The 24205-nt window shown below is 45.7% G+C and overlaps 1 protein-coding gene across 1 annotated transcript; it reads left to right on the top strand.

The window, feature by feature from the left end:
- Positions 1-322: 322 nt before the first annotated feature.
- tm4sf5 (transmembrane 4 L six family member 5) lies at positions 323-18776 on the top strand. The gene is made up of 5 exons (XM_041178990.1): positions 323-493; positions 5490-5570; positions 8175-8320; positions 12848-13034; positions 18708-18776. Exons 1-5 carry the CDS (start codon positions 323-325, stop codon positions 18720-18722), a joined length of 600 nt encoding a protein of 199 aa, XP_041034924.1. The 3' UTR covers positions 18723-18776.
- The last annotated feature ends 5429 nt before the right edge of the window (positions 18777-24205 follow it).

Genomic DNA, 24205 nt, shown 5'->3' with positions numbered 1-24205 from the left:
TTTAATTATGCTATGAATTTATTTACTTGTTAGATTTATACCATCATCACAATTTGGCACCTGCCACCTTGATGATTTTTCAATAAAGCAGTCATCTACCTAAATGTCTCTGCTCAATGGTGATGTCTTCAGTTGGTACCTCATGTTGGTTTTACGATAAGGTAACTGGGCCCCCTTATCAGAGAGCAAATACTGATGACAGCACAGAGCCAAGCCATAGTTCTTCCCTAAAGCTGGTCAGAGTCCATCCAAATAAAAGGGAAGGCACTGTGTTCCCCAGTTCTGGTGGAGAGAGACCGCAGTCAGAAGCTACCGGACGACAATGTGCACTGGGAAATGTGCCCGCTGCATTGGCCTGTTCCTGTTACCGCTGGCCTTTGTATGTATTATAGCCAACATCCTCCTTATTTTCCCCAATGCGGAGACAAAATGGACCGATCATATCACCTTGCAAGTCTGGTTGATGGGAGGAATAATAGGCGGCGGACTTTTTGTAAGTGCATTTTGCGTTGATTTTCTCATGTTCTACCTCTCCCACCTCCCCCATCTGTGCCCTCCATCCCACCACTACCATCACCCACCCACCCTCCCCAACCTCCTCCCCACACTCCCATTTATTGATGTGGATGGTTCCGCAGGCATTATTCCACGCCACCCCCCTCCCCCCCCCCCACCCCACCCCCCCAGGACCCCGGGCGACCAGTCTTGGATGTTGAGTATCATCAGATCATTTAGCTATGGAGGGGCGTCGCAGGCAAATCAGCCCCTGGCCCCACCCTCACACTCCAAAGGCCAATGATAAGTTGGTGACCAGAGGCAGGAACCAATCCCTAAAAGTGTCACTTCGGGTTAGCTAAGCCATTAAAAAAAAAGGGAAACGGACCTCGAGGCTTTATTTCGGGAGGGATAAATGTGAAAAGTGAGGGAAGTTTTGCGAAACCTGTGCCGAGCATTGGTTAGACCATGGTACTGTGCACAGTTCTGGTGGACGTATTATGAAAAGGATATAGGGGCACTGGAGAGGCTTCACAGCAGCTTCCCAAAGATGAAAACAGAAATGTGTGGGTATACATATCAGGAAAGGATTGACAGGCTGGTTCTCTTTTCTCTTGGTAAAAGAAGATTGAGGGTTGGCCTAATAGAGGTCTTTAAAACTACGCAATGTTCTTCCAGATTGGATGCGGAGAGGGTGCTTCCTCTTGAGGGGAAGGAATAAAGCTAAGGGCTGACAACATAAGATAGTCACCAGGAAACCTAATAGGGAACTCAGGAGAAGATTCTTCATCCAAAGAGTGGTGAGAATGTGGATGTCCGCAGGGAGAGGCTTAAGCAGATAGTAGAGATGCATTTAAGGGGATGCTAGACAAGTATATAAAGGAGAAGGGAATAGAGGGTCGCGATGATAGACTTTGGGTGAGAAAAGATGGGAGGAGGCTCAAGTGGTGAATTAACACCAGCATGGGCTAGTTGGGCCTAATGGATACACAAACACAAGAAGTAGGAGCAGCAGTAGACCATCCGGCCCCTTGAGCCTGTTCTTCCATTCAATACGATCATGGCTGATCTTGAGGCTTCAACTCCATTTTCTCGCCTGCTCCTCATTTCCCCCCCACCCCCCCAACTGAGAGGCCAAAAATCTGTCCATTCCAGCCCGAAATAAATTCAACACTGAAGCCTCCACAACCCTCTGGGGTAGATAATTCCAAAGATGCACGTTCCAGTTCTCCACACCTCAGACCTAAACGATCGACTCCTTACCCTGAGACTCTGCCCCTGTGTTCTAGATGTCCGAGCCAGGCGGAAGCAAACCTCTCACCATCGACCCTATCAAACCTCTTCAGAATCTTGTTTGTTTCAATGAGATCACCTCTCGACATTCTTACCGCTCTCTGGGTAAAGAAGTTTCTTCGGAATTCCCCATTGGATTTCCTGGTGACTATCTTATATTGATGGTCTCTAGATATACTCCTCCTCACATTCTTCTCTTTGTATCCAATCTATCAAGATCTTGCATAATTTTGAAGATCTCTATCATGAAGCTATTAATGAGTATAACATTTTGGAAAATATTTTCCTTTGAAAATAGAGGTTTGGCCTGTGGGTCTGTCTTAGTTGGATTAAAGTCAGCTAGTCTGAGTGCTTTGATATGTACTAGTTTTGATATGTAAAGGAGATAGCATGCATTTGCATTTCTTGAATAGAGCATTCAAGAAGTAGGGTGAAAAACTGACGCCTATCTAGCAGCTACCAAACCATATGTTTATATTATAATAAAATTGATATAATGAAAAGCGTTTCATTGTTAAAAGGTGAAGTTCAAAGAGGTTATTGATACAATGAAAATTAACATTCAATGGGGCTGGTAGGTATAACTTCAGTAGTTTTCGGGAGTGCAGAGCAGAGATAATGTAAGATCAAAAGGCAGCTGCAAGCCTCCAACTGGCTCCACAGTGGAATGAACCTCATTTTGAATTTGTAAGGTGAAAATGCTTTGCCTGGTGTTTTGGTTAAGTCTATGGGTTGCTGTTATCTTAATGAAGATTAGTTTGGGAATTTGTTAAAAGCTATGATGGTAGTAATTTGTAGCCATGTGTATATATATTTTAACCTGTGTAAATTAATAAAATGTTTCAATTAGCTAATGTAAAGCCACGTGAACTGGTGGTAAAATTCCTGAATTTAAAGTCGCATCTCAAACATAACACTTAAAATTCTAGGTTATGATAGTTGTTTAAAGTTTCCCTCTGGGATTTTTAAATAACTCCACTTTACCAACTGCATGGGTCATAACAATTTCTATTTGATCTATTCTCTAAATGCCAGAGAAAATAGACCCAATTTACTCAGCCTTTCATCACAGGACAATCTTTGCATCCCAGGGATCAACCTATCGAACCTTCACTGTACTGCCTCCATTGTAAGAATATCCTTCCTTAAATATGGAGACCAAAACTCCACACGGTATTCCAGGCATGGTCTCACCAAAGCCATGTACATTCGTAGCAGGACTTCTTTATTCCTGTACTCCAACCCCCTCGCAGTAAAGGCCAATGCACCATTTGCCTTCCTAATTGCCTGTATGTAGTAATTATGGTTTTATTTAGTGTGTAATGTGCCTTTAAGAATAATACTTGTTTGGAGATATCACATGTGTTATGACCCAGCAGCTGGTAAAGCTGAGCTTTTTAAAAATCCCATAGGGAAACTTTAAACAACTGTCATAACCTATTTTTTTAATGTGGTATGTTGAGATGCAACTCTACATTCAGGAATCAGACCTTCAGTTCTCGAGAGGTTTTATATCAAGGTACATGGGATATTTATTAATTTACACAAGTTAAATATATACACATGGCTACAAATTACTACTAATATAACTTTTAACAAATTCCCAAATTAATCTCCATTAAGGCAACAGCAACCCATAGACTTAACCAAACACCAGGCAAAGTACTTTCATCTTAGGAATTCAAAATGAGGTTCGTTTCACTTTGGTTCCTGTGGAGACAGCTGAAGGCTTGCAGCTGCTTTGATCTTAGATTGTCCCTGCCCTGCACACATAAAACTGCTGAAATTGTACTTAGCATACCTCAATGAATGTAAATTCTCATTGTATCACCATCCCTTTGACTTCCACTTTTTCTAACAATATATCTCATTTCATAGTACTAATTTTATTAGTAATATAAACATATATTACTTGGACTCTGCTAGCTAGGTGCCAGATTTCACCCCACTCCTTGAATGCTCTATTCAAAAAGTGCTCTCTTACATCTCAAAACTAGTACACATCAGGCTAGTTGGCTTTAATTCAATTAAGACACACCCACAGACTAAGACTCTATTTGAAAATAAATTGCTTCCTGCACTTGTTAATCCCCTGTAAGAACTTTGAACAGGAGTTTGATGTATGTATGAGGTTAAGCGGTCAGGGTGGAACTGACTGACTGATTATTTTAATGCATTGGAATAGCTTCATTGCATTTTTATTTCAAGTTAGATCTCCGTGATAGGGTAATTATCTTCCTTTTGCTGTTATTATTCCTTTATAAGTATTTTTTATAATGTATCTAAAACAGCCAATAAAATGGAGTTGAATTGAATTAAGTTGAATAAACATTTGCAAGTTTCGCACCTTTTAAAATATACTTTGTTTTTCTATTCTTATGACCAAAGTGAATAACCTCACATCCACCACAATATACTCCACCTTGTTGCCCACACACTTAACCTGTTCATACCCCTTTGCGTCTCTCTGTCTACACAGCTTGCATTTCTTGATATCATCAGAAAACTTAGACACGTTGCTCCTGTCTCTCCATCTAAGTCATTAACATAGGTTGCAAATCATGAGGCCTCAGCACCGATCCTTGTGGCACTCCACTAGTCACAGCCTGCCGACTTGAAAATGCCCCAGCTATCTCTACGCTTTGCTTCCTGTCTGTTAACCGACCCTCCATCCCTGCAAGTACTCTGCAAGATCTTATTTTGCCTGTTACCCTTTTGAGTGGCGCCTCATCAAACCCCTTTTGGAAATCTAGGAATCTTACATCTAATGGTTCAACTTTATTTACCCTACTAGCTGCATCCTCAGCTCCTGTGTCCTCATTGTCTGACCGTGCTATGACTTTCTAAGTGCATTGCTAACGCTTCCTGAACAATAGATTCCAGCACTTTCCTGACAATTGATGTCAGGCTAATTGGCCTGTAGTTCCCTGTTTCTCTCTCCCACCTTTCTTGTATGGCCTGTCTCTGTGCTATATATTGGTTAAGGACCGGGGGAGGTATTAATTTAAACAGCCCTGATTTCTCCTCTCACCATCGATCCGTAAACAGAAAGGCGTTTTGGATTTGCTTCCTCCTTCATAAGAGTATTTCCCAACCCCTCAGTTTTGGTGTCATCCAATTTTCTATTAATAACCACACAGCAAACTTGTGATAGGATCAACTCAGAGAGTTAGTTTATTTGCACACACTCAAACACAGGAGGAGAGTTGCAATATTGCCTCCTTTTCACTTGCACAATAAAATTAGGATAAAGAAAGGAAGATTTACTGGGCAAAGACCACTGAAGTAAAGAATTATTGCTTCATGCGAGTCCAGAGTTCAGAATCAAAGTCTCCATTTCTGTTATCTCAGTATTCCATCATACTCCTGACTTGTGCCTTGTTGACTGTCAACAGGCTTTGGGGAGTCAGGAGGTGAGTTACCCATCGTAGAATTCCCAGCCTATGGCCTTCTCTTGTCACCACAGTATTTGTATTGTTTATATTGATACCAGTAATCTGCACCAGTGATGAGATTATCATTTCAGAACCAAACTTTCGCATCCTAGTTCACCCTCGGGTTCAAAAAGAAAAGACCCGCTTGCTCCAAGTTCCAACTTTGCAACTTGGTCAGCCGCCAAATCCAGAGCCTTGTCTCGTTGGTCTCTGCTTCCAGTCGCACTTTTGTCCCGTTTGATTATCGGGAATGTTTTCTATTCACAGGTCCTGTGTCCAGCATGCGCTGCAGTACGGGCCGGAGGTAAAGGATGTTGCGGTGCCGGATGCTGTGGGAACAGATGCAGGGTAAGACGTGAGAAGCCTCTTAGTCTGTCCCGTCGAGCACCGACCACTTGCCGGTGCTCTTCATTCAAAACAACATGCAATGAATAAAAAGAAAGACTTGCATTTGTGTAGCACCTCTTATGACCGCTGGATGTCTCAGAGGGCTTCATGTAGCCAGTGAAGCACTTTTTGAAGTTCAGTCACTGCTGTAACCTGTAGTCGATTTTACGCACAGCAAGCTCCCGAAACCATCAATACCATAATGACGTGATAACCTGTTTTCGTGATGTTAATTTTAGGGATAAGATATTGGCTGCGCTTCTTCGAAATAGTTTTTGCTTTTTCTTTTACTGAGTCATGGGATGTGGACGTCACTGGTCCAGGCCAGAATTTACTGCCCATCCCTAACTGCCCTTGTTCAGAGGCGTTTGAGAGCCAACCACATTGCTGTGAGTCTGGGGTCACATGTAGGCCAGACCAGGTAAAGACAGCAGATTTCTTCCCCTAAAGGGGCATTAGTGAACCAGATGGGTTCTTACAATAATCAGCATTCCTTATTTTTATTGAATTCAAATTTCACCCTCTGCCGTGGTGGGATTTGAACCCAGGTCCCCAGAGCATTACCCTGGGTCTCCAGAACAATAGTCAGTGACAATACCACTACCACTTCTACTGCCTCCCTAGCAGCTGTAGGATCTTTTGCATCCACCTGAGAGGGCAAATAGGCCTCAGTTTAATGCCTCATCCAACTAACAGCATCTCCAACAGTCTGCACTCCCTCAGTAGTGTACTAAAGTGTGAGTCTGGATTTTTGTGCTCAAGCCTCTGAAGGGTAACTTTAAACCTAAAAATCTTCTGACTCAGGGGGCAAGAGTGCCACCCACTGAGCCGAGGCCATTATGGCAGATATTGCTGAAAAGAGAGTCATGTAGCTGAAGCTTTTTGTCTTGTACTCATCAGGATATAATATATTATTGGATGCCAAATTTCAATTGATCAGAAGGATTTGTACTGCAGGAGTAAAGGGTATCGATTGGTTGGCAAAATTGGCCGAAGCATTGCCATGAGGTGTACTCAACCAGCCCACACTTGCAAAACCCCAGAATAAAACATCTGCTGTTAGATGTAATTTGACAGCACTCACTGAACAATCCTGAGTGCGCTAATAGCTACACTAACAACCAGTTTAAGATAATCAGTTGAGCTCGTAATGTTGCTCATTTATACTTGCTAGAAGCAATGAACATTCATACACAGAGACCCATTCTCTGCAAACAAAAGGAGACCCCATTGCTTTCACCATGGCATGACTCAGCCAATCAGATTCTTTAATGTTGTTACTCTTGTTACACTAATGTTACCCTTCACACTTTACTGTTGTCCCTCTTTGACTGTTACTCCTGTTAAGCTTGATCTTATTTTGATGTCACTCTTCCCCACTCGCAAACTTGCTATTCCCAATGTTTCTGATTATCCCAGTATCCCAGCAACAACATAATAAGAGCATTCTCAAAGTGCTTCACAGGAACTGTATGAAAGACAACATGACATCGAGCCACACGCACGAGATATTAGGATCAAAAGCTTGGTCAAAGAGGGAGGTTTTAAGGACCGTCTTTAAAGAGGAAATTGAGGTGGGGAGGTTTGGGGAGGGAATTCCAGGGCTTAGGGCCCTGGCAGCTCAAGGCACAGCAGCAATGGCGGAGTGATGGAAATTGGGGATGCTCAAGAAGCCAGAATGGGAGGAGCGCAGAGATCTCGGAGGGTTTTTAAAAACTTCATGGGACGTGGGCTTCACTGTCTGGGCCAACATTTATTGCCCATCCCTAATTGCCCTTGAGAAGGTGGTGGTGAGCTGCCTTCTTGAACTGTTGCAGTCCATGTGGTGTAGGTACACCCACAGCGTTGTTAGGGAGGGAGTTCCAGGATTTTGACCCAGCGACAGTGAAGGAACGGCCGATATATTTCCAAGTCAGGAAGGTGAGCGGTTCGGAGGGGAACTTCCAGTTGGTGGTGTTCCCATCTATTTGCTGCCCAAATCTAGATGGTAGCGGTGGTGGGTTTGCAAGGTGCTGTCGAAGGAGCCTTGGTGAATTCCTGCAGTGCATCTTGTAGATGGTACACACACTGCTGCTACTGTACGTTGGTGGTGAAGGGAGTGAATGTTTGTGGATGGGGTGCCAATCAAGCGGTGCTGGTTTGTCCTGGACAGTGTCAAGCTTCTTGAGTGTTATCCAGACAAGTGGGGAGCATTCCACCACACTCCTGACTTGTGCCTTGCAGATGGTGGACAGTTTGTGGGGCGGGGGCTGGAGGAAATTACTCTACAAAGTAAAAGGGAAGGGGTGAGGAATGGAGGGATTTGAAACCGAGGGGGTCAAAATGACAAAATCACGGTGCTGCTTAACCGGAAACAGATGTAGGTCGGTATGTGCAGGGGTGATAGGGGAACAGGACTCGGTGTGAATTCGGACACGGGCGGAGTTTTGGATGATGTCAAGTTACCCCAAACCCGTGCACTAAATCATTGTCAAGGGACATATAAATAGCTGGTGTACTCCGGCCTGTCTGCCAGTTGACTCTCCTTCTGCCAACACAGTTAATCATGCTTGTGTTCTCTTGTAGATGCTGCGATCTGTGTTCTCTTCTGTCTTTGGTAGCCTGGGCTCCTTATACTGTCTCAGTGTATCATCTACGGGTTTGGCGAATGGCCCACTGTGTGCCGTTGAGTCTGGGGACTGGCAATATCCCTTCCAGGACTCCGAAAACAGGTAGGTCACAAACTTCCCCGGCCAACATTGTTTTCATGTTGCCTTGATTGGCTGGAGGTGACAGTGATGCGGAGAGGGGGGTGGAATGGCTGACGGGAACAGCCAAAACTGAGCGGTTTTTTAAAAAATTCTTTCCTGGGATCTGGGTGTCGCCGGCCGGGCCAACATTTATTGCCTCATCCCTAATTGCCCCTTGAGAAGGTGGTGGTGAGCTGCCTCCTTGAACCGTTGCAGTACCTGTGGCGTAGGTACACCCACAGCGCTGTTAGGGAGGGAGTTCCAGGATTTTAACCCAACGACAGTGAAGGAACGGCCGATATATGTATGGTGAGTGGCTCAGAGGGGAACTAGCAGGCGGTGGTGTTCCCATGTACCTGCCGCCCTTGTTGCTGGTACAGACTGGGATGTTTGTCCATTTGACCCCTACCCTCTGCTGCTTCCAATAGCCAGAGTGTCTCAGATGGCCTGAACTCACCATTTCTGTAAACTTTAGGTACTACTTGAACTTAAATCCCAATATCTATTTGTTCATTTGAGACTTTAACCATACAGGCAACAGGAGACAGTCTGGTGAAGTAACTCAGAAAACTTTACTTAAGTTGTAAGGTAATACTTAACAAAGCAGGGCAGTGACTATAGTCTTTGCTTCCCAGTTCAGCTTAGGGCGCGGGGTGACACTAGGTCTCAGTCCTCTCCCTGTCACTTCTGTGGTCTTCTGCTTCTCCATGACCAACAGGCTCCACAAGCTTGGTGCACACCTTGGCCACTGAAAGTTGCTGCTTATTAACTCTTCCCAAGCCACAGCCCACAGTGTGATCAATGCCGTTATTGTGATCTGATTGGTCGGCATGAGGCAAGGCTATTTTCTGACTGGCTGAAGGGATGCGTGATCAATCTGTGATTGGCCCTCAAGGGTGATGGTCATTGACTGATGTCACTTCCCACTATCCCCTGACTGGTTCCTTAAAATGCCAATTACTTACAGGACCACCCTCCTCATTATAGTTTGTTTCTGTTACTTTTATGACTTCTTGCTAAGATATTGCCCATTTGTATAGGGTAGGGGACGTATAGCTGCCATGCCCTCATGAATGATACCTTAAGCTCATTGTCTCAGACTTTGATTATTTGATGCAAGTTCCTCATTAAATCAAACCCCTATCAGTGGCTGTTTTTAGGGGCCAGTTACTAGGCTGAACTCACCCCTCCTCATCTCATCAGCATGTCCGGTGACAGTGCGGTCCTGAAGGGCTCAGCTCAGGAAAGATGCCACAGGATCAGGAGAAGATAAAGTTTCCCTGCTGCATCTCCATGATACGACCCTGTCCACAGAGAGCAAGCGAGCTGCCAACAGCCAGAGAGGAGTCAGACATTCACATAAGCTATGTGAGGATGTGAGGATCTGTGAATCCTCCTGGGGAGGGTAGGGGCTAAGCTGCATCTCCATGACAGGAGCCTTATCACAGAGGATAGGCGCACTGCCATCAGCCAGACTGGAGTCAAATGTTCACAGATGCAATGTGAGGATCTATGGAGTCTCCTCGCTGCATGTTGTCATCATCCTTCACAAATCTAGCGGATATGAGGGTTTCCCAAGCCACGCCTGCATCGTCTGGCCAATACGATGGTGTCATTGCCATCATCCTCACATTCAAGGACCTCGTCATCCTCATCCCCGTCGACATCTTCCTCATCGGAGGAGATACACAGCTCCTCCTCAGCCAGCTCGTCTCCCCAGTGCCAGGTTGTAAAGGGCGCGGCAGGCAACGACGATGGGTGACGCCCTCTATGGCCTGTATTGCAGGGCTCCACCAGGCCGGTCCAGGCACCGGAACCTCATTTTCAACACCCCAGTGGTTTGCTCCACCAAAGCGCGAGTTGCAGAATGAGCCTTGTTGTATCTTCGCCCTGGTGCAGTCTGAGGGCACCGCACGGGTGTCATCAGCCATGGCCTCTGCGGGTAACCCTTGTCCCTGAGGAGCCAATCCTGCAGCCTCCGTGGACCCTGGACCTGAAACCTACTGAGAATGTAGGAGCCATGGACAATCCCTGGGAATTGTGCGCAGACCTGCAGGATGTGTTCGAGGTGGTCGCAGACCAGTTGAACATTCAGCGAGTGGAAGCCCTTGTGGTTGACGTAGTCGACTGATGGTTGCCACTGAGATCTGAGCGCCGTGGGAGTGCAATTGATGGCACCCTGCACCTGTGCGGAGCCTGAGATCTGCACAAATCCCAGCGTTCTTGCTTCCTCGCTTTCCTGACCCCGGGCAAAATGCACCAAGTTGTGTGTGAGCGCCTTCGCGAATAAGGCACCCGTGACCTCCTGGGTGTACTTGTGGGCGGAGGCTTGCGAGATGCGGCAGAGGTCACCTGTGGGGCCCTGGAAGGAGTCACTGGTGTAGAAATTGAGTGCCGCAGTCACTTTCACGGCCACTGGCAGTGGATGCCCTCCAAGTCCCCAGGGCGCTAAATCCTGCAGCAGGTGGCATACGTGACCAACCAGATCCCTGGACAGGTGCAGACTTCGGCAACACTGGGTCTCGGTCATCTGCATGAATGACAAGCAGCGTCTGTATACTCTGGGTCTAGCTAGGCGCCGACCAGCGGCGTGAGCAGGAGCCCCAGCTGCCCCTTCTTCTTGAGGGTGCTGCTCCTCCCTCTGCCCAGCCAGGCACCTCCGTCACTCCCTTCTCCTTCGTCTCCAATCCTCGTAAGCCGTGAGGCATACAGCTAGGTCACCAGGCTCCATGCTCCCGATGTACTCTTCCTGCAGGGTGAAAGAGAGAGAGAGAGACACATGGGTTAGCATTGGTCTCCTCGAGGCCTCTGCCACAGCTCTTGGTCAATGCCCCTTAACACATGCCGGAGACTTGCCCGTGCCCTCGCTCGAACGGGTGACCCTTGCAAACGCTGCACAACGTTAGTCATTCTGAAGCCTATGCCGACGTGGGAGGTAAATCCGCTGTGTGGGGGTTGTGGGGGTGGGTGGGGGTGATTCCAGCCGACAGGCAAGGTTCCCGGTGTTGGACGGTGGGAGAGGCAGCCCTTCATTGACGAGCAGAGCAGACGATTGCAGACTGGTTTCACAACGGCGTAAAACCGGTTTTTGGCTCTCTCGCCATATTGTCTGCTCTCATCAGCCCGATGCCAATGGAAAATTGCAGCCATTGTCTTAAGTGACAAGTCTAAAAGGATTATACAGTTACAAAACTAATCACACACTGCGACAAAAGTCAACTCTAATATAAAGAATATGTTAAGCCAAATGTGATTACTTTTCTTCTAAAACACTACAAATTAGAACCAGCTTAATGTAGGACACAGCTGTTGTTATTATTTCCTTCCTCTTCACACAATAAATCCCTTCTAACTTTACTGTGCTGATAACACTTGGTTTGGATAAGGTTTTAACAACGTGAGAGGATGTAAGACAAAAACTGAAAAGGCTGGAAAAATGTGGTTCTGCGAACTGGAAATGTGCACAACATGGGCCTCTCCAGCAGTTGTTCTGTGGTTAATTCATTAACGTGTTACCTTCATTCTGTCCAAAGTCCAGTGGTGCACCTCTCTGTCAAATGAAAGCTATGCGGAGCCACATGATGCATTGATGTTACAGTTTAGACAGAATAATGCAATATTAGGTTAATCGATTAACATGCTTGGTGTGGAAACTAAACTAAAACTAATCATTAACCATCAATTCCCCCACATCTCCCTCACCCAACCCCTCCCCAGCAACATAAACTCCATGGAGTTTAGAAGGATGAGGGGGGATCTGATTGAAACTTACAGAATACTGAAAGGCCTGGATAGAGTGGACATGGGGAAGATGTTTCCATTAGTAGGAGAGACTAGGACCTGAGGGCACAGCCTCAGAGTAAAGGGAAGACCTTTTAGAACAGAGCTGAGGAGAAACTTCTTTAGCCAGAGAGTGGTGAATCTATGGAATTCATTGCCACAGAAGGCTGTGGAGCCCAGGTCATTGAGTGTATTTAAGACCGAGATAGATAGGTTTTTGATTGCTAAGGGGATCAAAGGTTACTGGGAGACGGCGGGAGAATGGGGTTGAGAAACTTATCAGCCATGATTGAATGGCAGGGCAGACTCGATGGGCTGAATGGCCTAATTTCTGCTCCTATGTCTTATGGTCTTATGGTCTTCTATTCAGCTCCTTCCTTTTCCTGAGTGAAAGTTCTCTGCTGTCTGGAATACCAGTGGCAGTGGGATGAGTGGGCATTACTGCCCGCATAAGGCTTCAATTGGCACAGACTTAATCATGGTGGAGGAAGGGTCTTCAAGATAGTTTCATGCTTTCCATTGTAGAATTACTAATTAATTGAATTTAAATTCCATCAGGTGCAATGATGGGGTTTGAACCCATGACCTCTGGATTACTGCTCCAATGACAGTACCCCTCCCACATTTGCAAATGGGAGGGAGGACAGAACGGAAGGAGTGTGAGGGAATAAAGTTACAATTGTCTCCCCGTGATGTCAAACCTGACTGAAACCCATTTCTTTCCCCCAGTTACCTAGGCAACCAGACCTTGTGGGAAATTTGCAAAGATCCTCCAAACATCGTCATGTGGAATGTAGTCCTCTTCTCCATTTTACTCGTGGCCAGTGTGATCGAACTGGTCTTCTGCGTGTTACAGGTTATTAACGGATGCATTGGAGTTTTCTGCGGAGATTGCCGAAAGAAACACAGGAAAGATGTAAGAATCTGTTTTGCGTCAGTCATTCTCTTGTGTTTTCCCTCCTTCTGGGACTTTGACCATGTTGATTCTCCAACCGTTCCAGTGCTGGGTTCTAAACTCCTTGTGTTCCCTCTTCAAAGAGTCATTTTCACATGGAAGGAGGCTATTCAGCCCTTTGAGCCCATGCCGGCCCTCTGTACACCAATCCAGTCAGTCCCATTTCCCTTGCTCTATCCCCGTAAGTTCATCTCCCTCAAGTGCCTATCCAACTTCCTTTTGAAATCATTCATTGTCTTTGTTCCAACCCCACCCCCATCAGGCAGCGAGTTCAGAGCATTACCACTAGCGGAAGAAGGTTCTTCCTCACATCTCTTACCCAAAACCTTATATCTGTGTCTCCTACTCCTTGTACCACCAGCTAGTGGGAACAGCTTTTCTTTATCCACCTTATCTAAACCTGTCATCATCTTGTGCCCCTCGATCAGATCTCCCCTCAATCTCCTTCGCTCCAAGGAGAACACCCCCAACTTCTCCAACCCAACCTTGAAGCCAAAATCCCTCATCCCTCGAACCATTCTGGTAAACCTCCTCCGCACCCTCTCAAGGATCCTCACATCCTTCCCAAAGTGTGGTGACCAGAACTGGATGCAATACTCTAGTTGTGGTCTAACCAGAGCTCTATGGAGGCTCAGCATAACTTTCTTGCCTCTGGACTCAGTACCTCTACTTTTTTTTCTTTATTCTTTCATGGGATGTGGGAGTCACTGGCAAGGCCAGCATTTGTTGCCCATCCCTAACTGCCCTTTCCTCTTGTCACCCTTGCTTGTTTCATCAATCATCTAAAGTTGGTGTCCTCTGGTTCACTAATGGCCATTGAATCTAGTAGCTTGGCCATTTCAGAGGGCAGTTAAGAATCATACAAACAGACAAATATACGAATTAGGAGCAGGAGTAGGCCACTCAGCCCCTCTAGTCTGCTCTGCCGTTCAATAAGGTCTGAATTTCAGGAAGAATTTGGTGAGCTCTAAGACACAATGTAAGTCCATCGGAAACTATTTTCAATCAGGGAGACATGGTGTTCTCTGAGAGAAGGACTTAACGAGTGGAAAGGCCCGGGAAAGATTATAGTTAAAGATAGTAAAACAGTCATTTTATAACATGGGAACCGGGTACAGTCATCGAGGTTAGTTGGCGTGGACTACAAATCTGTGGGTTCGGTAAGTGATGTAGGAAGGGACGAGGAATCATGTACTTCTCATACCCATACGCTGCATCATTGTGAGGACCAGGTAGCTGAAGTTGACGGGGTATCCGAAGATGGAGACAGCAATTTGGATGAAGAAGATGAGGTGATTTGTCCCAGAGGACAATTGTCGAAAGCTGGCACTAAAGTTCCATACTCGCCGGAAGGGGCCCGTCAATGGCGACTGTGGGTAGAGCAGGGAAGGCCGCTGGAAAATATAAAGACTGGTTAAATGTACCAGATAAAGGACTAGGAGGTTAGGCCTATGCATTGCGAACATGAAGATCAAAAATGGAAGGCATGGAAATGCAGTATCAGTTCGGACAGTGGGTCTGGGAGTGAACATGCCTCTAGGAAGAGATCGTAAACTGTTGGAAGAACATCTATAAATGGGAGAAGGAGATCAGACAGCAACAGTCCGGAGTGTGATAGAAGGCAGGATAGAGGGTGTAGCTTAATAAGGTCAAGGAATGTGGAACAGACTGATAATGCTACAAGGAGCAGGAGCATATGTGATCGAGTAGTCTAAGTGGTTTCAAATAAATTCAATGATAAATTAATAAAGGATACCAAACAGCAAGAACTATATAGTTGGAAAGAATTTTGGGTATACAGAGGTGCCAAATAGGGGACAACAAGCTCTGTCTCACAGATGGATATGCACTGAAAAGATGTTTCCTGATGGGACTTATAAAGCTAAAGCCAGGCTAGTGGCACGAGAGTTTGAAGAAAAATTGGGTGACCGGGATATAATTAGATTCACTTACAGCAGGGAAAATTATGCCGAAGATCTTTTTGGCTCTATTAGCTACAAAGGGAAGTTGTTCTCCGTCCACCAAAAGAGGTGCCAAACGCAGAAGGGAGCTCTCTGGAAGCTAAATAAATGCGCATACAGTTTAAATGACGCCTCCAGAGTTTGGCATTTCTCAGTGAGGATAGTTTTGTTAAAGTTGGGCTGTCTTCACTTGGAAGCAGACCCGGCAATGTTTTATTGGTACTGTGGAGGGAAACTTGCAGGCATCTTTATGATGCATGTCAATGATTTTTTTTGTGGGGAGGTGGTAGTGAATGTGAAACCATTGTCACTAATGGGCTCAGAATGGAGTTTAAAATCGGAAATCTGGCAGAGCAGATCCCACACCCTTCTACATCAGCAATCCTATTTGGAGAACTTCAATCCCATTGCAATTAGTTGTGGTAGGGCCTCCCGGAAAGATACAGCGGCTTCTGAAACAGAAAGAGAGGAACTCAGGAGTCTAACTGGGCAACTCAATTGGCTAGGCAAGCAAACAAGGCTGGACGTCAGTTTGGCTGCTTTGGAATTGAGCACTACAATGAACGATCCCAAGGTTGAAGAAATCATTCGGGCGAAGCTAAACATTGACAAAATTAAACACGGAGCAGTGTGTTTTGAAATTCCCATCTTCGGTTAATTTAAGAAAAAGAAACTGATTGTGTTGAGCGATGTGGCTTATGTGTGATGGATTTTCGAGTGTGGGGGGATTTATAATATTTCTCATGGTTGGCGGGGGTGGGGGGAAGGCAAACGCTGCCCTTTGGCATGGCAATCTAAAAAGATACGAAGAGTTCCAAAAGTTACATTGGTGGCAGAGACTCTGATCCTTGTTGAGGTGGTAGCTGTGGCATTCTTGATATCAAAGATACCGGCAGACGTTTTAAATGGGAAAGGGTATTCAGATAGGGTACCGATCGAATGTCTTATAGATAATAAGTCACTCTGGGGAAAACGTTCACTCTACGGAGGTGCGTCAATGAGAAGAGATTGCGAATTGACATTGCAAGTCTGAAACAGATGCTCGAGAGTAAAGAGATCGCCAAGGTCAAATGGATTGATAGCAAGCAACAATCATCTGACCGCTGCACCAAAAGAGGAGTGAGCTCCAAGAAGTTATTAGAGATCCCCAAAGAGGAACGTCGTTTTCTTTAAGAAAAAATACTTCTTTTGTGTGGACACGTGAGGTTTTTTTAAGTAGAGGCAGAAGGTGAATCTATTGAATGAGAAAATATATACTGATATTTGTTATTACTACTCTAGTTTGCTTGTGTGGTTATATCAACTTAAGGGTTACTTTCATTTTTTAAGAGAAGGGGAATCTGTTAGGGAAGGAAACAGTTAAAAAAGTTCAATTGCTAATCATTAGATTGTTTAACAAAGCATCCATTTGGTTGTATCAAGGTCCTCTATAGAGGTGTCCTCCTGCTCTCCATCGGGGACCTGGGGTGGAGGTTGTTGCGCGCAGCAGTCCCCTATAATCGTCGGATGTGTCGGTTCACGGACTCCCCAAGATACCTGCCCTTTCTGCGTTCTTGTGGAGTCCGTGGGCCACGTTTATATCGGGGGTTGTCGGCTGCACTCCCTTTTCAGTTACTTAAAAAAAAACCTTTGGTTGTATCAAAGGGTTAACGGCTGAGACTAGCACAGCCTGTGGGAGAATTTCATGACGAGCGGTAAGATTCCCGGCGGGATTTCCCCCAGCCAACCACAGCCGAGGTCTTCCGGTCCCGCCGCAAGTCAATGGACTTCTGGGCTAGGGTGCTGCCTCTCCCCGCGACAGGTCCCACCCGCGATGGGGGCCGGAAAATCCCGGCCTCTGTCTTGGTTTCGGTCTCAAGTGCTAGTGGTTGTTTCGAAATGAACAGTGAGATTTAGATCCATGCTCTGAAACCATTTGCCTGCAGTTCTGTATTATTAGTCCAGTGATGTTACCACTATGGCAACACTTCTCCTTAATTTGCAAAGCACAAGGTTCCATAACTTTGCTGGCTAAACCAACTATTCTCATGCATGTGGTTGGGACAAGTCTTTTCTCCCATTCCACCGTGTGGAAGAAAAATTGCCCACCGGGCACAGGAAGAGGCAAATAGACCCACGCTCCGCGGGAGCAGAGAAGATGGAGCTGTAAAATGGCGGGAAAGGAAATGTTGATGTCAGCTTCTTTACTTGATCAGGATCATCGAATTCATAAGAATGGTTGGAGCACAGAAGGAAGCCATAGAACCACAGAACCATAGAACACCACAGTACAGAAAATAGGCCATTCGGCCCTTCTAGTCTGTGCCGAAATATCATTCCGCTAATCCCATTGACCTGCACCCAGTCCATAACCCTCCAGACCTCTCCCATCCATGTATCTATCCAATTCATTCTTAAAATTTAAGAGTGAGCCCGCATTTACCATGTCAGATGGCAGCTCGTTCCACACTCTCACCAGTCTCTGAGTGAAGAATTTCCCCCTAATGTTCCCCCTAAACCTTTCCCCTTTCACCCTAAAGCCACGTCCTCTCGTGCTTATCTCTCCTAATCTAAGTGGAAAGAGCCTACTCACATTTACTCTGTCTATACCCCTCATAATTTTGTAAACTTCTATCAAATCTCCCCTCATCCTTCTACGCTCCAAGGAATAAAGTCCTAACCTGTTTAATCTTTCCCTGTAACTCAACTCCTGAAGACCTGGCAACATCCGAATAAATCTTCTCTGCACTCTCTCAATCTTACTGATATCCTTCCTGTAGTTAGGCGACCAGAACTGCACACAATACTCCAAAGTTGGCCTTATCAATGTCTTTGGGCCTTCAGGTGCCTGTGTCCGTTCTCTACAACAGCAACACTCAAAACCCAGTCACCCCTTTTCCTCGTGGCCCTGCAAAATTTTTCTCGTCAGATAGTGATCCAATTCCCTTTCGAAAGTCAGGATTGAATCTTCCTCCACCGCTCCCCGACATCTGCTCCTTGGTTTCCTCATGTCGCCACTGCTTGTTTCCCCAATCACCTTAAACCTGTGCCCCCTCACTCTTGATCCTTCTGCCGGTGGGAAGAGCTTCTCGCTATCTGCTCTGTCAAGACCCCTCGTTATTTTGAAGAACGCTATCCAATTTCCTCGCAACTTTCTCCTTGTCAAGGAGAACAGCCCCAGCTTCTCCAATTTGTCTAGGTGACTGAAGTTCCTCAACTGTTTCTCTCGAGTCTTTTCTGCACCCTCTCTAATGCCTTGACATCCTTCCTAAAGCACGGCGCCCAGAACTAGACGCAATACTCCAGCTGAGGCCGAACCAGTGCTCTATAGCGGTTTATCAAAGGGTCCCTTTACTTATTTTTACCTCCGTGCCCTATTTACAAAGCCCGGGTTCCTGTATGCTTTATTGTCTGCGTTCTCAACCTGTTCCGCCACCTGTAATAATTTTTGTACCTGTACTCCCAGGTCCCTCTCCTCCCGTAGCCCCTATAGAGTTGTGCCCTTTATTTTGCATTGCTTCTTTTTGATTCTTCTGACCAAAATGAATCGCTGCGTTAAATTCCATCTGCTCCTTGCCCTCCCATTCCACCAGCTTGTCTATGTCCCCGTGAAGTTTGTAGATACCCCTCTCAGCGTTCACAGTACATTTTAAACCTCGCTCATTGTAATACTGCTGTCTGCTCTTTATTACAGGAGGATAGCTTTTGAACACCTCGGACCTGAAGTGGCCCTGAAGAGGCAGCTCCCACTGTAGACTTAGCAATTTAAAATGTCCTTGTGATCCTAGTTTGTTAGCTTCGGCTTGCCCCCTCTGTCCTGTCCAGCCTTTCCGTTTTCATTCTTACAAAAGTGACTACACGTTTCAAAAAAATCGCTTAATTAGCTCTAAAGCACTTTGGGATGCCCTGAGGACGTAAATGGCGCTATACAAATGCGAGTCTTTCTTTTCTTGAAAAATAAGCCCAGGGAAGGGTGACCAACTCTTACAAAATAAAATAAGTGACAACTTAACCTATGAACTAGCCGGTGGGATTTGTGGGGTGGTGGCAAAGATGGTGGTGGTGACCATAAGAATGGGGGGCTGCGAGGGTAGGGGGGCTGTTGTGGTAAGCATGAGAGCAGGAGGGGAAGGGGTTCATGGGGGGAGTGCTTTGAGACCATAATAGTGGGTGTAAAGTTTCAAATCAACTAAAACTTATGACTTATCTTGTTGAGTCCACACGTCACCATCTCTCTGCAGTCCGCTCCACTCATTCACTTGCAGTCCTGCTCAAATCATTCAAACTCGCCCTCGAGACTCCCAGGATCAGTCTCCCACAGGCTGTCCTAGAAGTACAGGTCAAAATGTGTCCCTTAAGGGACATGGGACAGTCTAAATAAGGAACAATCACTTAAAATACAGGTAGGTTGATCACCTTGGCTTAGGGCTTTACCTGGGGTCGAGTCAGAGACTTGCTGATTCACCCACTGGTCGTCAGTGACTGGCACTAGATGAACATATGAATTAGGAGCAGGAGCAGGCCACTCGGCCCCTCGAGCCTGTTCTGCCACTCAATAAGACCATGATTGTAACCTCCCACCTACCCCTGATAACCTTGCACCCCCTTCCTTATCAAGAATCTATCTACCTCTGCCTCAAAAATATTTCAAAGACTCCGCTTCCACTGCATTTTGAGGAAGAGAGTTCCAAAGATTCAGGACCCTCTGAGAGAAATGCTCTGGGGGCCTGGGGTTCGAATCCCACCACAACAGAATGTGAAATTTGAATTCAATAAAAATCTGGAATTAAAAGTCTGATGATAAACCACGAAACCATTTTCCATTGTTGTAAATGTCCTTCAGGGAAGGAAATCTGTTGTCCTTACCTGGTCTGGCCTACATGTGACTCCAAACCCACAGTAATGTGGTTGCTCTTAAAAGCCCTCTGATCAAGGGCCATTAGGGATGGACAATAAATGCTGACCTAGTCAACGACACCTCCGTCCTATGAATGAAATAATAAAAAAACGGAGGAAAGTCATTAAGTCTGTTCCCTCGCTGAATTAGATCGTGGCTGCCCTATGTCTAAACTATATTTGGCTGCTGTTGGTCCATTTGACCTGGTCCTCTTACTCAACAAAATTCAACTGTCCTTAGCCTTGAACATTTCATCTGGGCTCCAACATCCACTGTTGTTTGTGGGGGGGAGAGAGCTCCAGATTTCTCAGACCTTAGGCCATTTTGTGTGTGAATACATGTATTAGTGTGTGTTGTGCACGTATGTGTGTGTGTGTGTGTGTCTGTGTGTGTGAGCGTCTGTTTATATGCGAGTATACTTATGTGCGTGTGTTTGTGTCCATGTGTGCTTGCACCGTGCACGTTGATTTGTATGTGCGTGTGGCTGAAATTCTTCTGCCTTTCCTCAAGATGGATCTGTCCTTGGAGTTGATAATGAAGCCAGTAGCTTTAGTTCAGATATTCACTCACAACTCCATTGAGTATGGTCATGTCCTCGTGCCTCCCTTGAGAGTTGAGATAGAGAGTGGGAAAGAAATGGGTTTCACTGCCAATAACTGAAGAAAAGGAAACAGCATTATACAGTGTACATACGAACAAGGAACAGGAGTAGGCCATTTAACCCCTCAAGCCTGCTCCCCCATTTAATAAGATTATGGCTAATGTGATAGTAACCTGAAATCTGCATCCCACCCACCCCCGATAACCTATCACCACCTTGCTTACCAAGAATCTACCCACCTCTGCCTTAAAAATATACAAAGAAATGGTGGAGGATGATCCTTTGCATACGGAGGCTGGTGGGGTGAAAAGTGAAGACAAGGGGAACCCTATCATGGTCCTGGGAGGGAAGGGAAGGGGGGAGGGCAGAAGTGCGGGAAATGGGTCAGACACAGTTGAGGGCCCTGTCAACCACGGTGGGAGGGTGGCTTTAGCTCAGGGAAATGGAAGGCATGTCAGAAAGGCTGTTGTGGAAGGTAGCATCATCGGAACAGAGGTGATGGAGATGGAGAAACTGGGGGAATGGAATGGAGTCCTTACAGGAAGCAGGGTGTGAGGAGCTGTAGTCAAGGTAGCTGTGGGAGTCGGTGGGCTTGTAATGAACATTGGTAGGCAGTCTATCATCAGAAAAGGAGACAGAGAAGCCAAGGAAGTGAAGGGAAGTGTCGGAGATGGGCCATGTGAAGGTGAGAGAGTGGAATTTGGAAGCACAATTGATGAATCTTTCCAGAAATACCAGTGAAGCTTGGGAAACGACCGGTACTGGTCTGAACTGGTCTTGTATATCTTAAAATGGAACTCAGACCTGTACCAGTCGTTTCCAAGTTTTTCCTTCCGGGCCATGCTCATGTTCATAGGAACATGTGAACAGGAGGAGGCCATTCAGCCCCTCGAGCCTGTTCCATCATTCAATGAAATCATAGTTGATCTGTGACCTAATTTCATACACCCGCCTTTGCACCACATCCCTTAAATGCCTTTGGCTGACAAAAATCTATCGGTTTCAGTTTTAAATTAACAATGCACCCAGCATCGATTGCCATTTGAGGCTGAGTTCCACATTCCTGCCACCCCTTTGTGTAAAAGTGTTTCCTAATTTCACTCCTGAATGGTTCTGCTCTAATTTTTTGACTATTCCACCTAGTCTTCAACTCCCCAGCCAGCAGAAATGGTTTCTCTCTATCGACCCTATCTGCTCCCCTGAATATCTTGAAAATTTTGATCGAATGATCCCTTAACCTTCTAAACTCCGGGGAATACAACCCTAGTTTGTGTGTAATCTCTACTTGCAATTTAACCTTTGGTGTCCAGGTCTCATCCTGGTAAATCTGCATTGCACTCCCCCCAGGGCCAATATACCTTTCCCAACCTCAGGTGGCCAGAACTGCTCACAGTAACTCCAGGGGTGGTCTAACCGGGGCACCACACCGGCCTCCTCCTATTTAAACATATCAACGTATCCTTCTATTCCTTTCTCCCTCATGTGTTTATCCAGTTCCCCCGTAAGTGCATCCATTCCTATTCACCTCAACCACTCCCTGTGGTAGCAAGTTCCACACTCTGGGTAAAGAAGTTTCTCTTGAATTCCCTGATGGATTTATTAGTGACTATCTTATACTTGTGACCCCCTGGCTTGGACCCCCACAAGCAGAAAAATCTTCTCGAAGTCTACTCCATTGAGTCCCTTCCCAATATTAAAGACCCCAATCATGTCACCCCTTCTTTTTGCTGGTTTTTTTGCCCCACCTGAGAACTGGCTGAGGTCCAATTTCTGCTCCCCTCCATTTCTTTTGCCATGTAATGGACTGAAGCCCCAATAAGAGGCTTTTCCATCTTTGTAAATAGGTTCCATGGTGGACTTTGCTCTGGGCGATGTGAATAAGATGTGCGTGTGTGCGCGTGTGCATGTGCATGTGCATGAGCATGCATGCGTGTGCCACATGCATGCGTGTGCATTGCGTGACAAGCAGATAAGCCAATCACACTGAGATCACTGCTGGACAATATTGGGGCAAAGATAAAAGTCAGTCGATTTCAACTCTCCTTCAATTTCACCCTTTAATATGTTTCTGCTATTGTGGGCTGGGAATTTACCCTCAGATGTTTCCTTTTAATGAGAAGCAAGAGGGAAAAACAAATCCTGCAATGAAAGAGAGGATTGGGGACTAATGGAAAGGGGGAAGATAGTTACGAGTTGGCAGTGATTGTGGATTACCATTGTGGGTTTTCAAAGCGGAGGACAGACAACTCAGAGGGATAGGAAAACTCTGAACTTCAAGGTTTTGGAATCAATTCAATCGATCAGACTAGATTTCAACACATTGGGGATGGAGGCAGAATCATTCAGGGTCTAGCACTGGCTTTAGGACGCTCACCCTATCCCAGAAGGAAAAATCAGTAAAAACTGGGAAATAAGAGTGCTGGTCCGAACTGTGTTTTCCCTCTGGGTTATTATGTACATGTCCTCCCAGTATTGCTTCTCTTTCTCAAGCCCCATTTCTTTGGTAGAGAATTCCCACATCTGTGGGGACAGTGATGGATTTACAGAGAGTAGACAGGTTACATCATTTTGTAAAGGAGACAGGCTTTGTAGCTGAGAGAGGAAGACACGTTTCACAGCTGGTAAATCTGTCTCAGACATGTCAATGATGAAAACACAGTTTCCCATTGGATCTCTGTAGAGAGCTGTGCCCAAACTCTCAGTGCATGTGTTCCCCATTCTGTCTGCTCTCCAGACGATATCTCACTTCAGTAAAACAACCAGGTTACTCTCCAACGGTTTGAATATGCTTCCTCTCTGAATGATTCTCCCGCCCGGCAGTATCGTGTCAATCACGGTCCTGTTCAGGAATATTGACCTCACGTCATCTGGTTGGAGAGAAATCGCTTCGTAATATTCATCCCCACTTTTCTTCATATTACCGATCGCCTCGCTTATCAAAGTGGGGATAATTATCGATGGAAAGAAGAGGGAAATCATGGAATGGAAATTAAAGATATCACGTGTTAATTGCACAAAAATTGCTTTTAATTGTATGCTGGTGGTGGGCACAAACTGGGGATTCACTCGTGCCTCTGTCAATAGAAACTGATTGAAATGTGATTGTTAGGCGAAGACACTAACTCTGTAAATAAATGCTTATCAAGGTGTGTAAATATTGGCTCCAGTTCTATCCTTCACCACTTGGCTTCCTGGAGTAGAACATGAGGGGACGTATGTGAAATGAAAGTTAAGCATTGGGAAAGTGTTTAATGAAAAAGATATTAACAGAATTTCTCACTGCCTCCTTCGGCGAAATTTAAATTTTTGAGAACTTTTCTCTGCAAAACCTCCCTTGAAACTGTTTCAGAGATTGTTTCCTGCTGGGTCTTTATTTACCATAGCACATGTCAAATCATTATGCTAAATAACGCAGATGTATGCATGAGTATAACTGCATGCAAATCGTACCTTTTTTGCCTAACATGCAAAATGCCCTGAAGAACTCATGGTGTACGATAGCAGTCTTGTTCCTCGCTTCCGAGTACCTCGCTCTTCCACGCTAGAGATGTGTTTGTGAATCAGCCGTGCATCTCCTTTGCCCCTCACTGAAGGAACTACTCTTAACCCTTGCATCGGGGCTGTCCATCATGAACAGAGCCCTTAGTGAGCTGGAGATAGAGAGGAGCACAGAGAGGATTCACGCTGAGGCTGA

The sequence above is a fragment of the Carcharodon carcharias genome, chromosome 33 (genome assembly GCF_017639515.1).
Source record: "Carcharodon carcharias isolate sCarCar2 chromosome 33, sCarCar2.pri, whole genome shotgun sequence".
NCBI lineage: Eukaryota > Metazoa > Chordata > Chondrichthyes > Lamniformes > Lamnidae > Carcharodon > Carcharodon carcharias.
This window is presented reverse-complemented; position numbering and strand designations above follow the sequence as displayed.

What these genes read in the sequence shown, in the direction of transcription:
- tm4sf5 (XM_041178990.1), top strand. Translation starts at nt 323, where the DNA reads ATGTGCACTGGGAAATGTGCCCGCTGCATTGGCCTGTTCCTGTTACCG. An exon ending in GCTGTGGGAACAGATGCAGG is followed by an intron (nt 5,571 to 8,174) that starts GTAAGACGTGAG and finishes GTTCTCTTGTAG; the next exon opens with ATGCTGCGATCTGTGTTCTC. An exon ending in TTCCAGGACTCCGAAAACAG is followed by an intron (nt 8,321 to 12,847) that starts GTAGGTCACAAA and finishes TCTTTCCCCCAG; the next exon opens with TTACCTAGGCAACCAGACCT.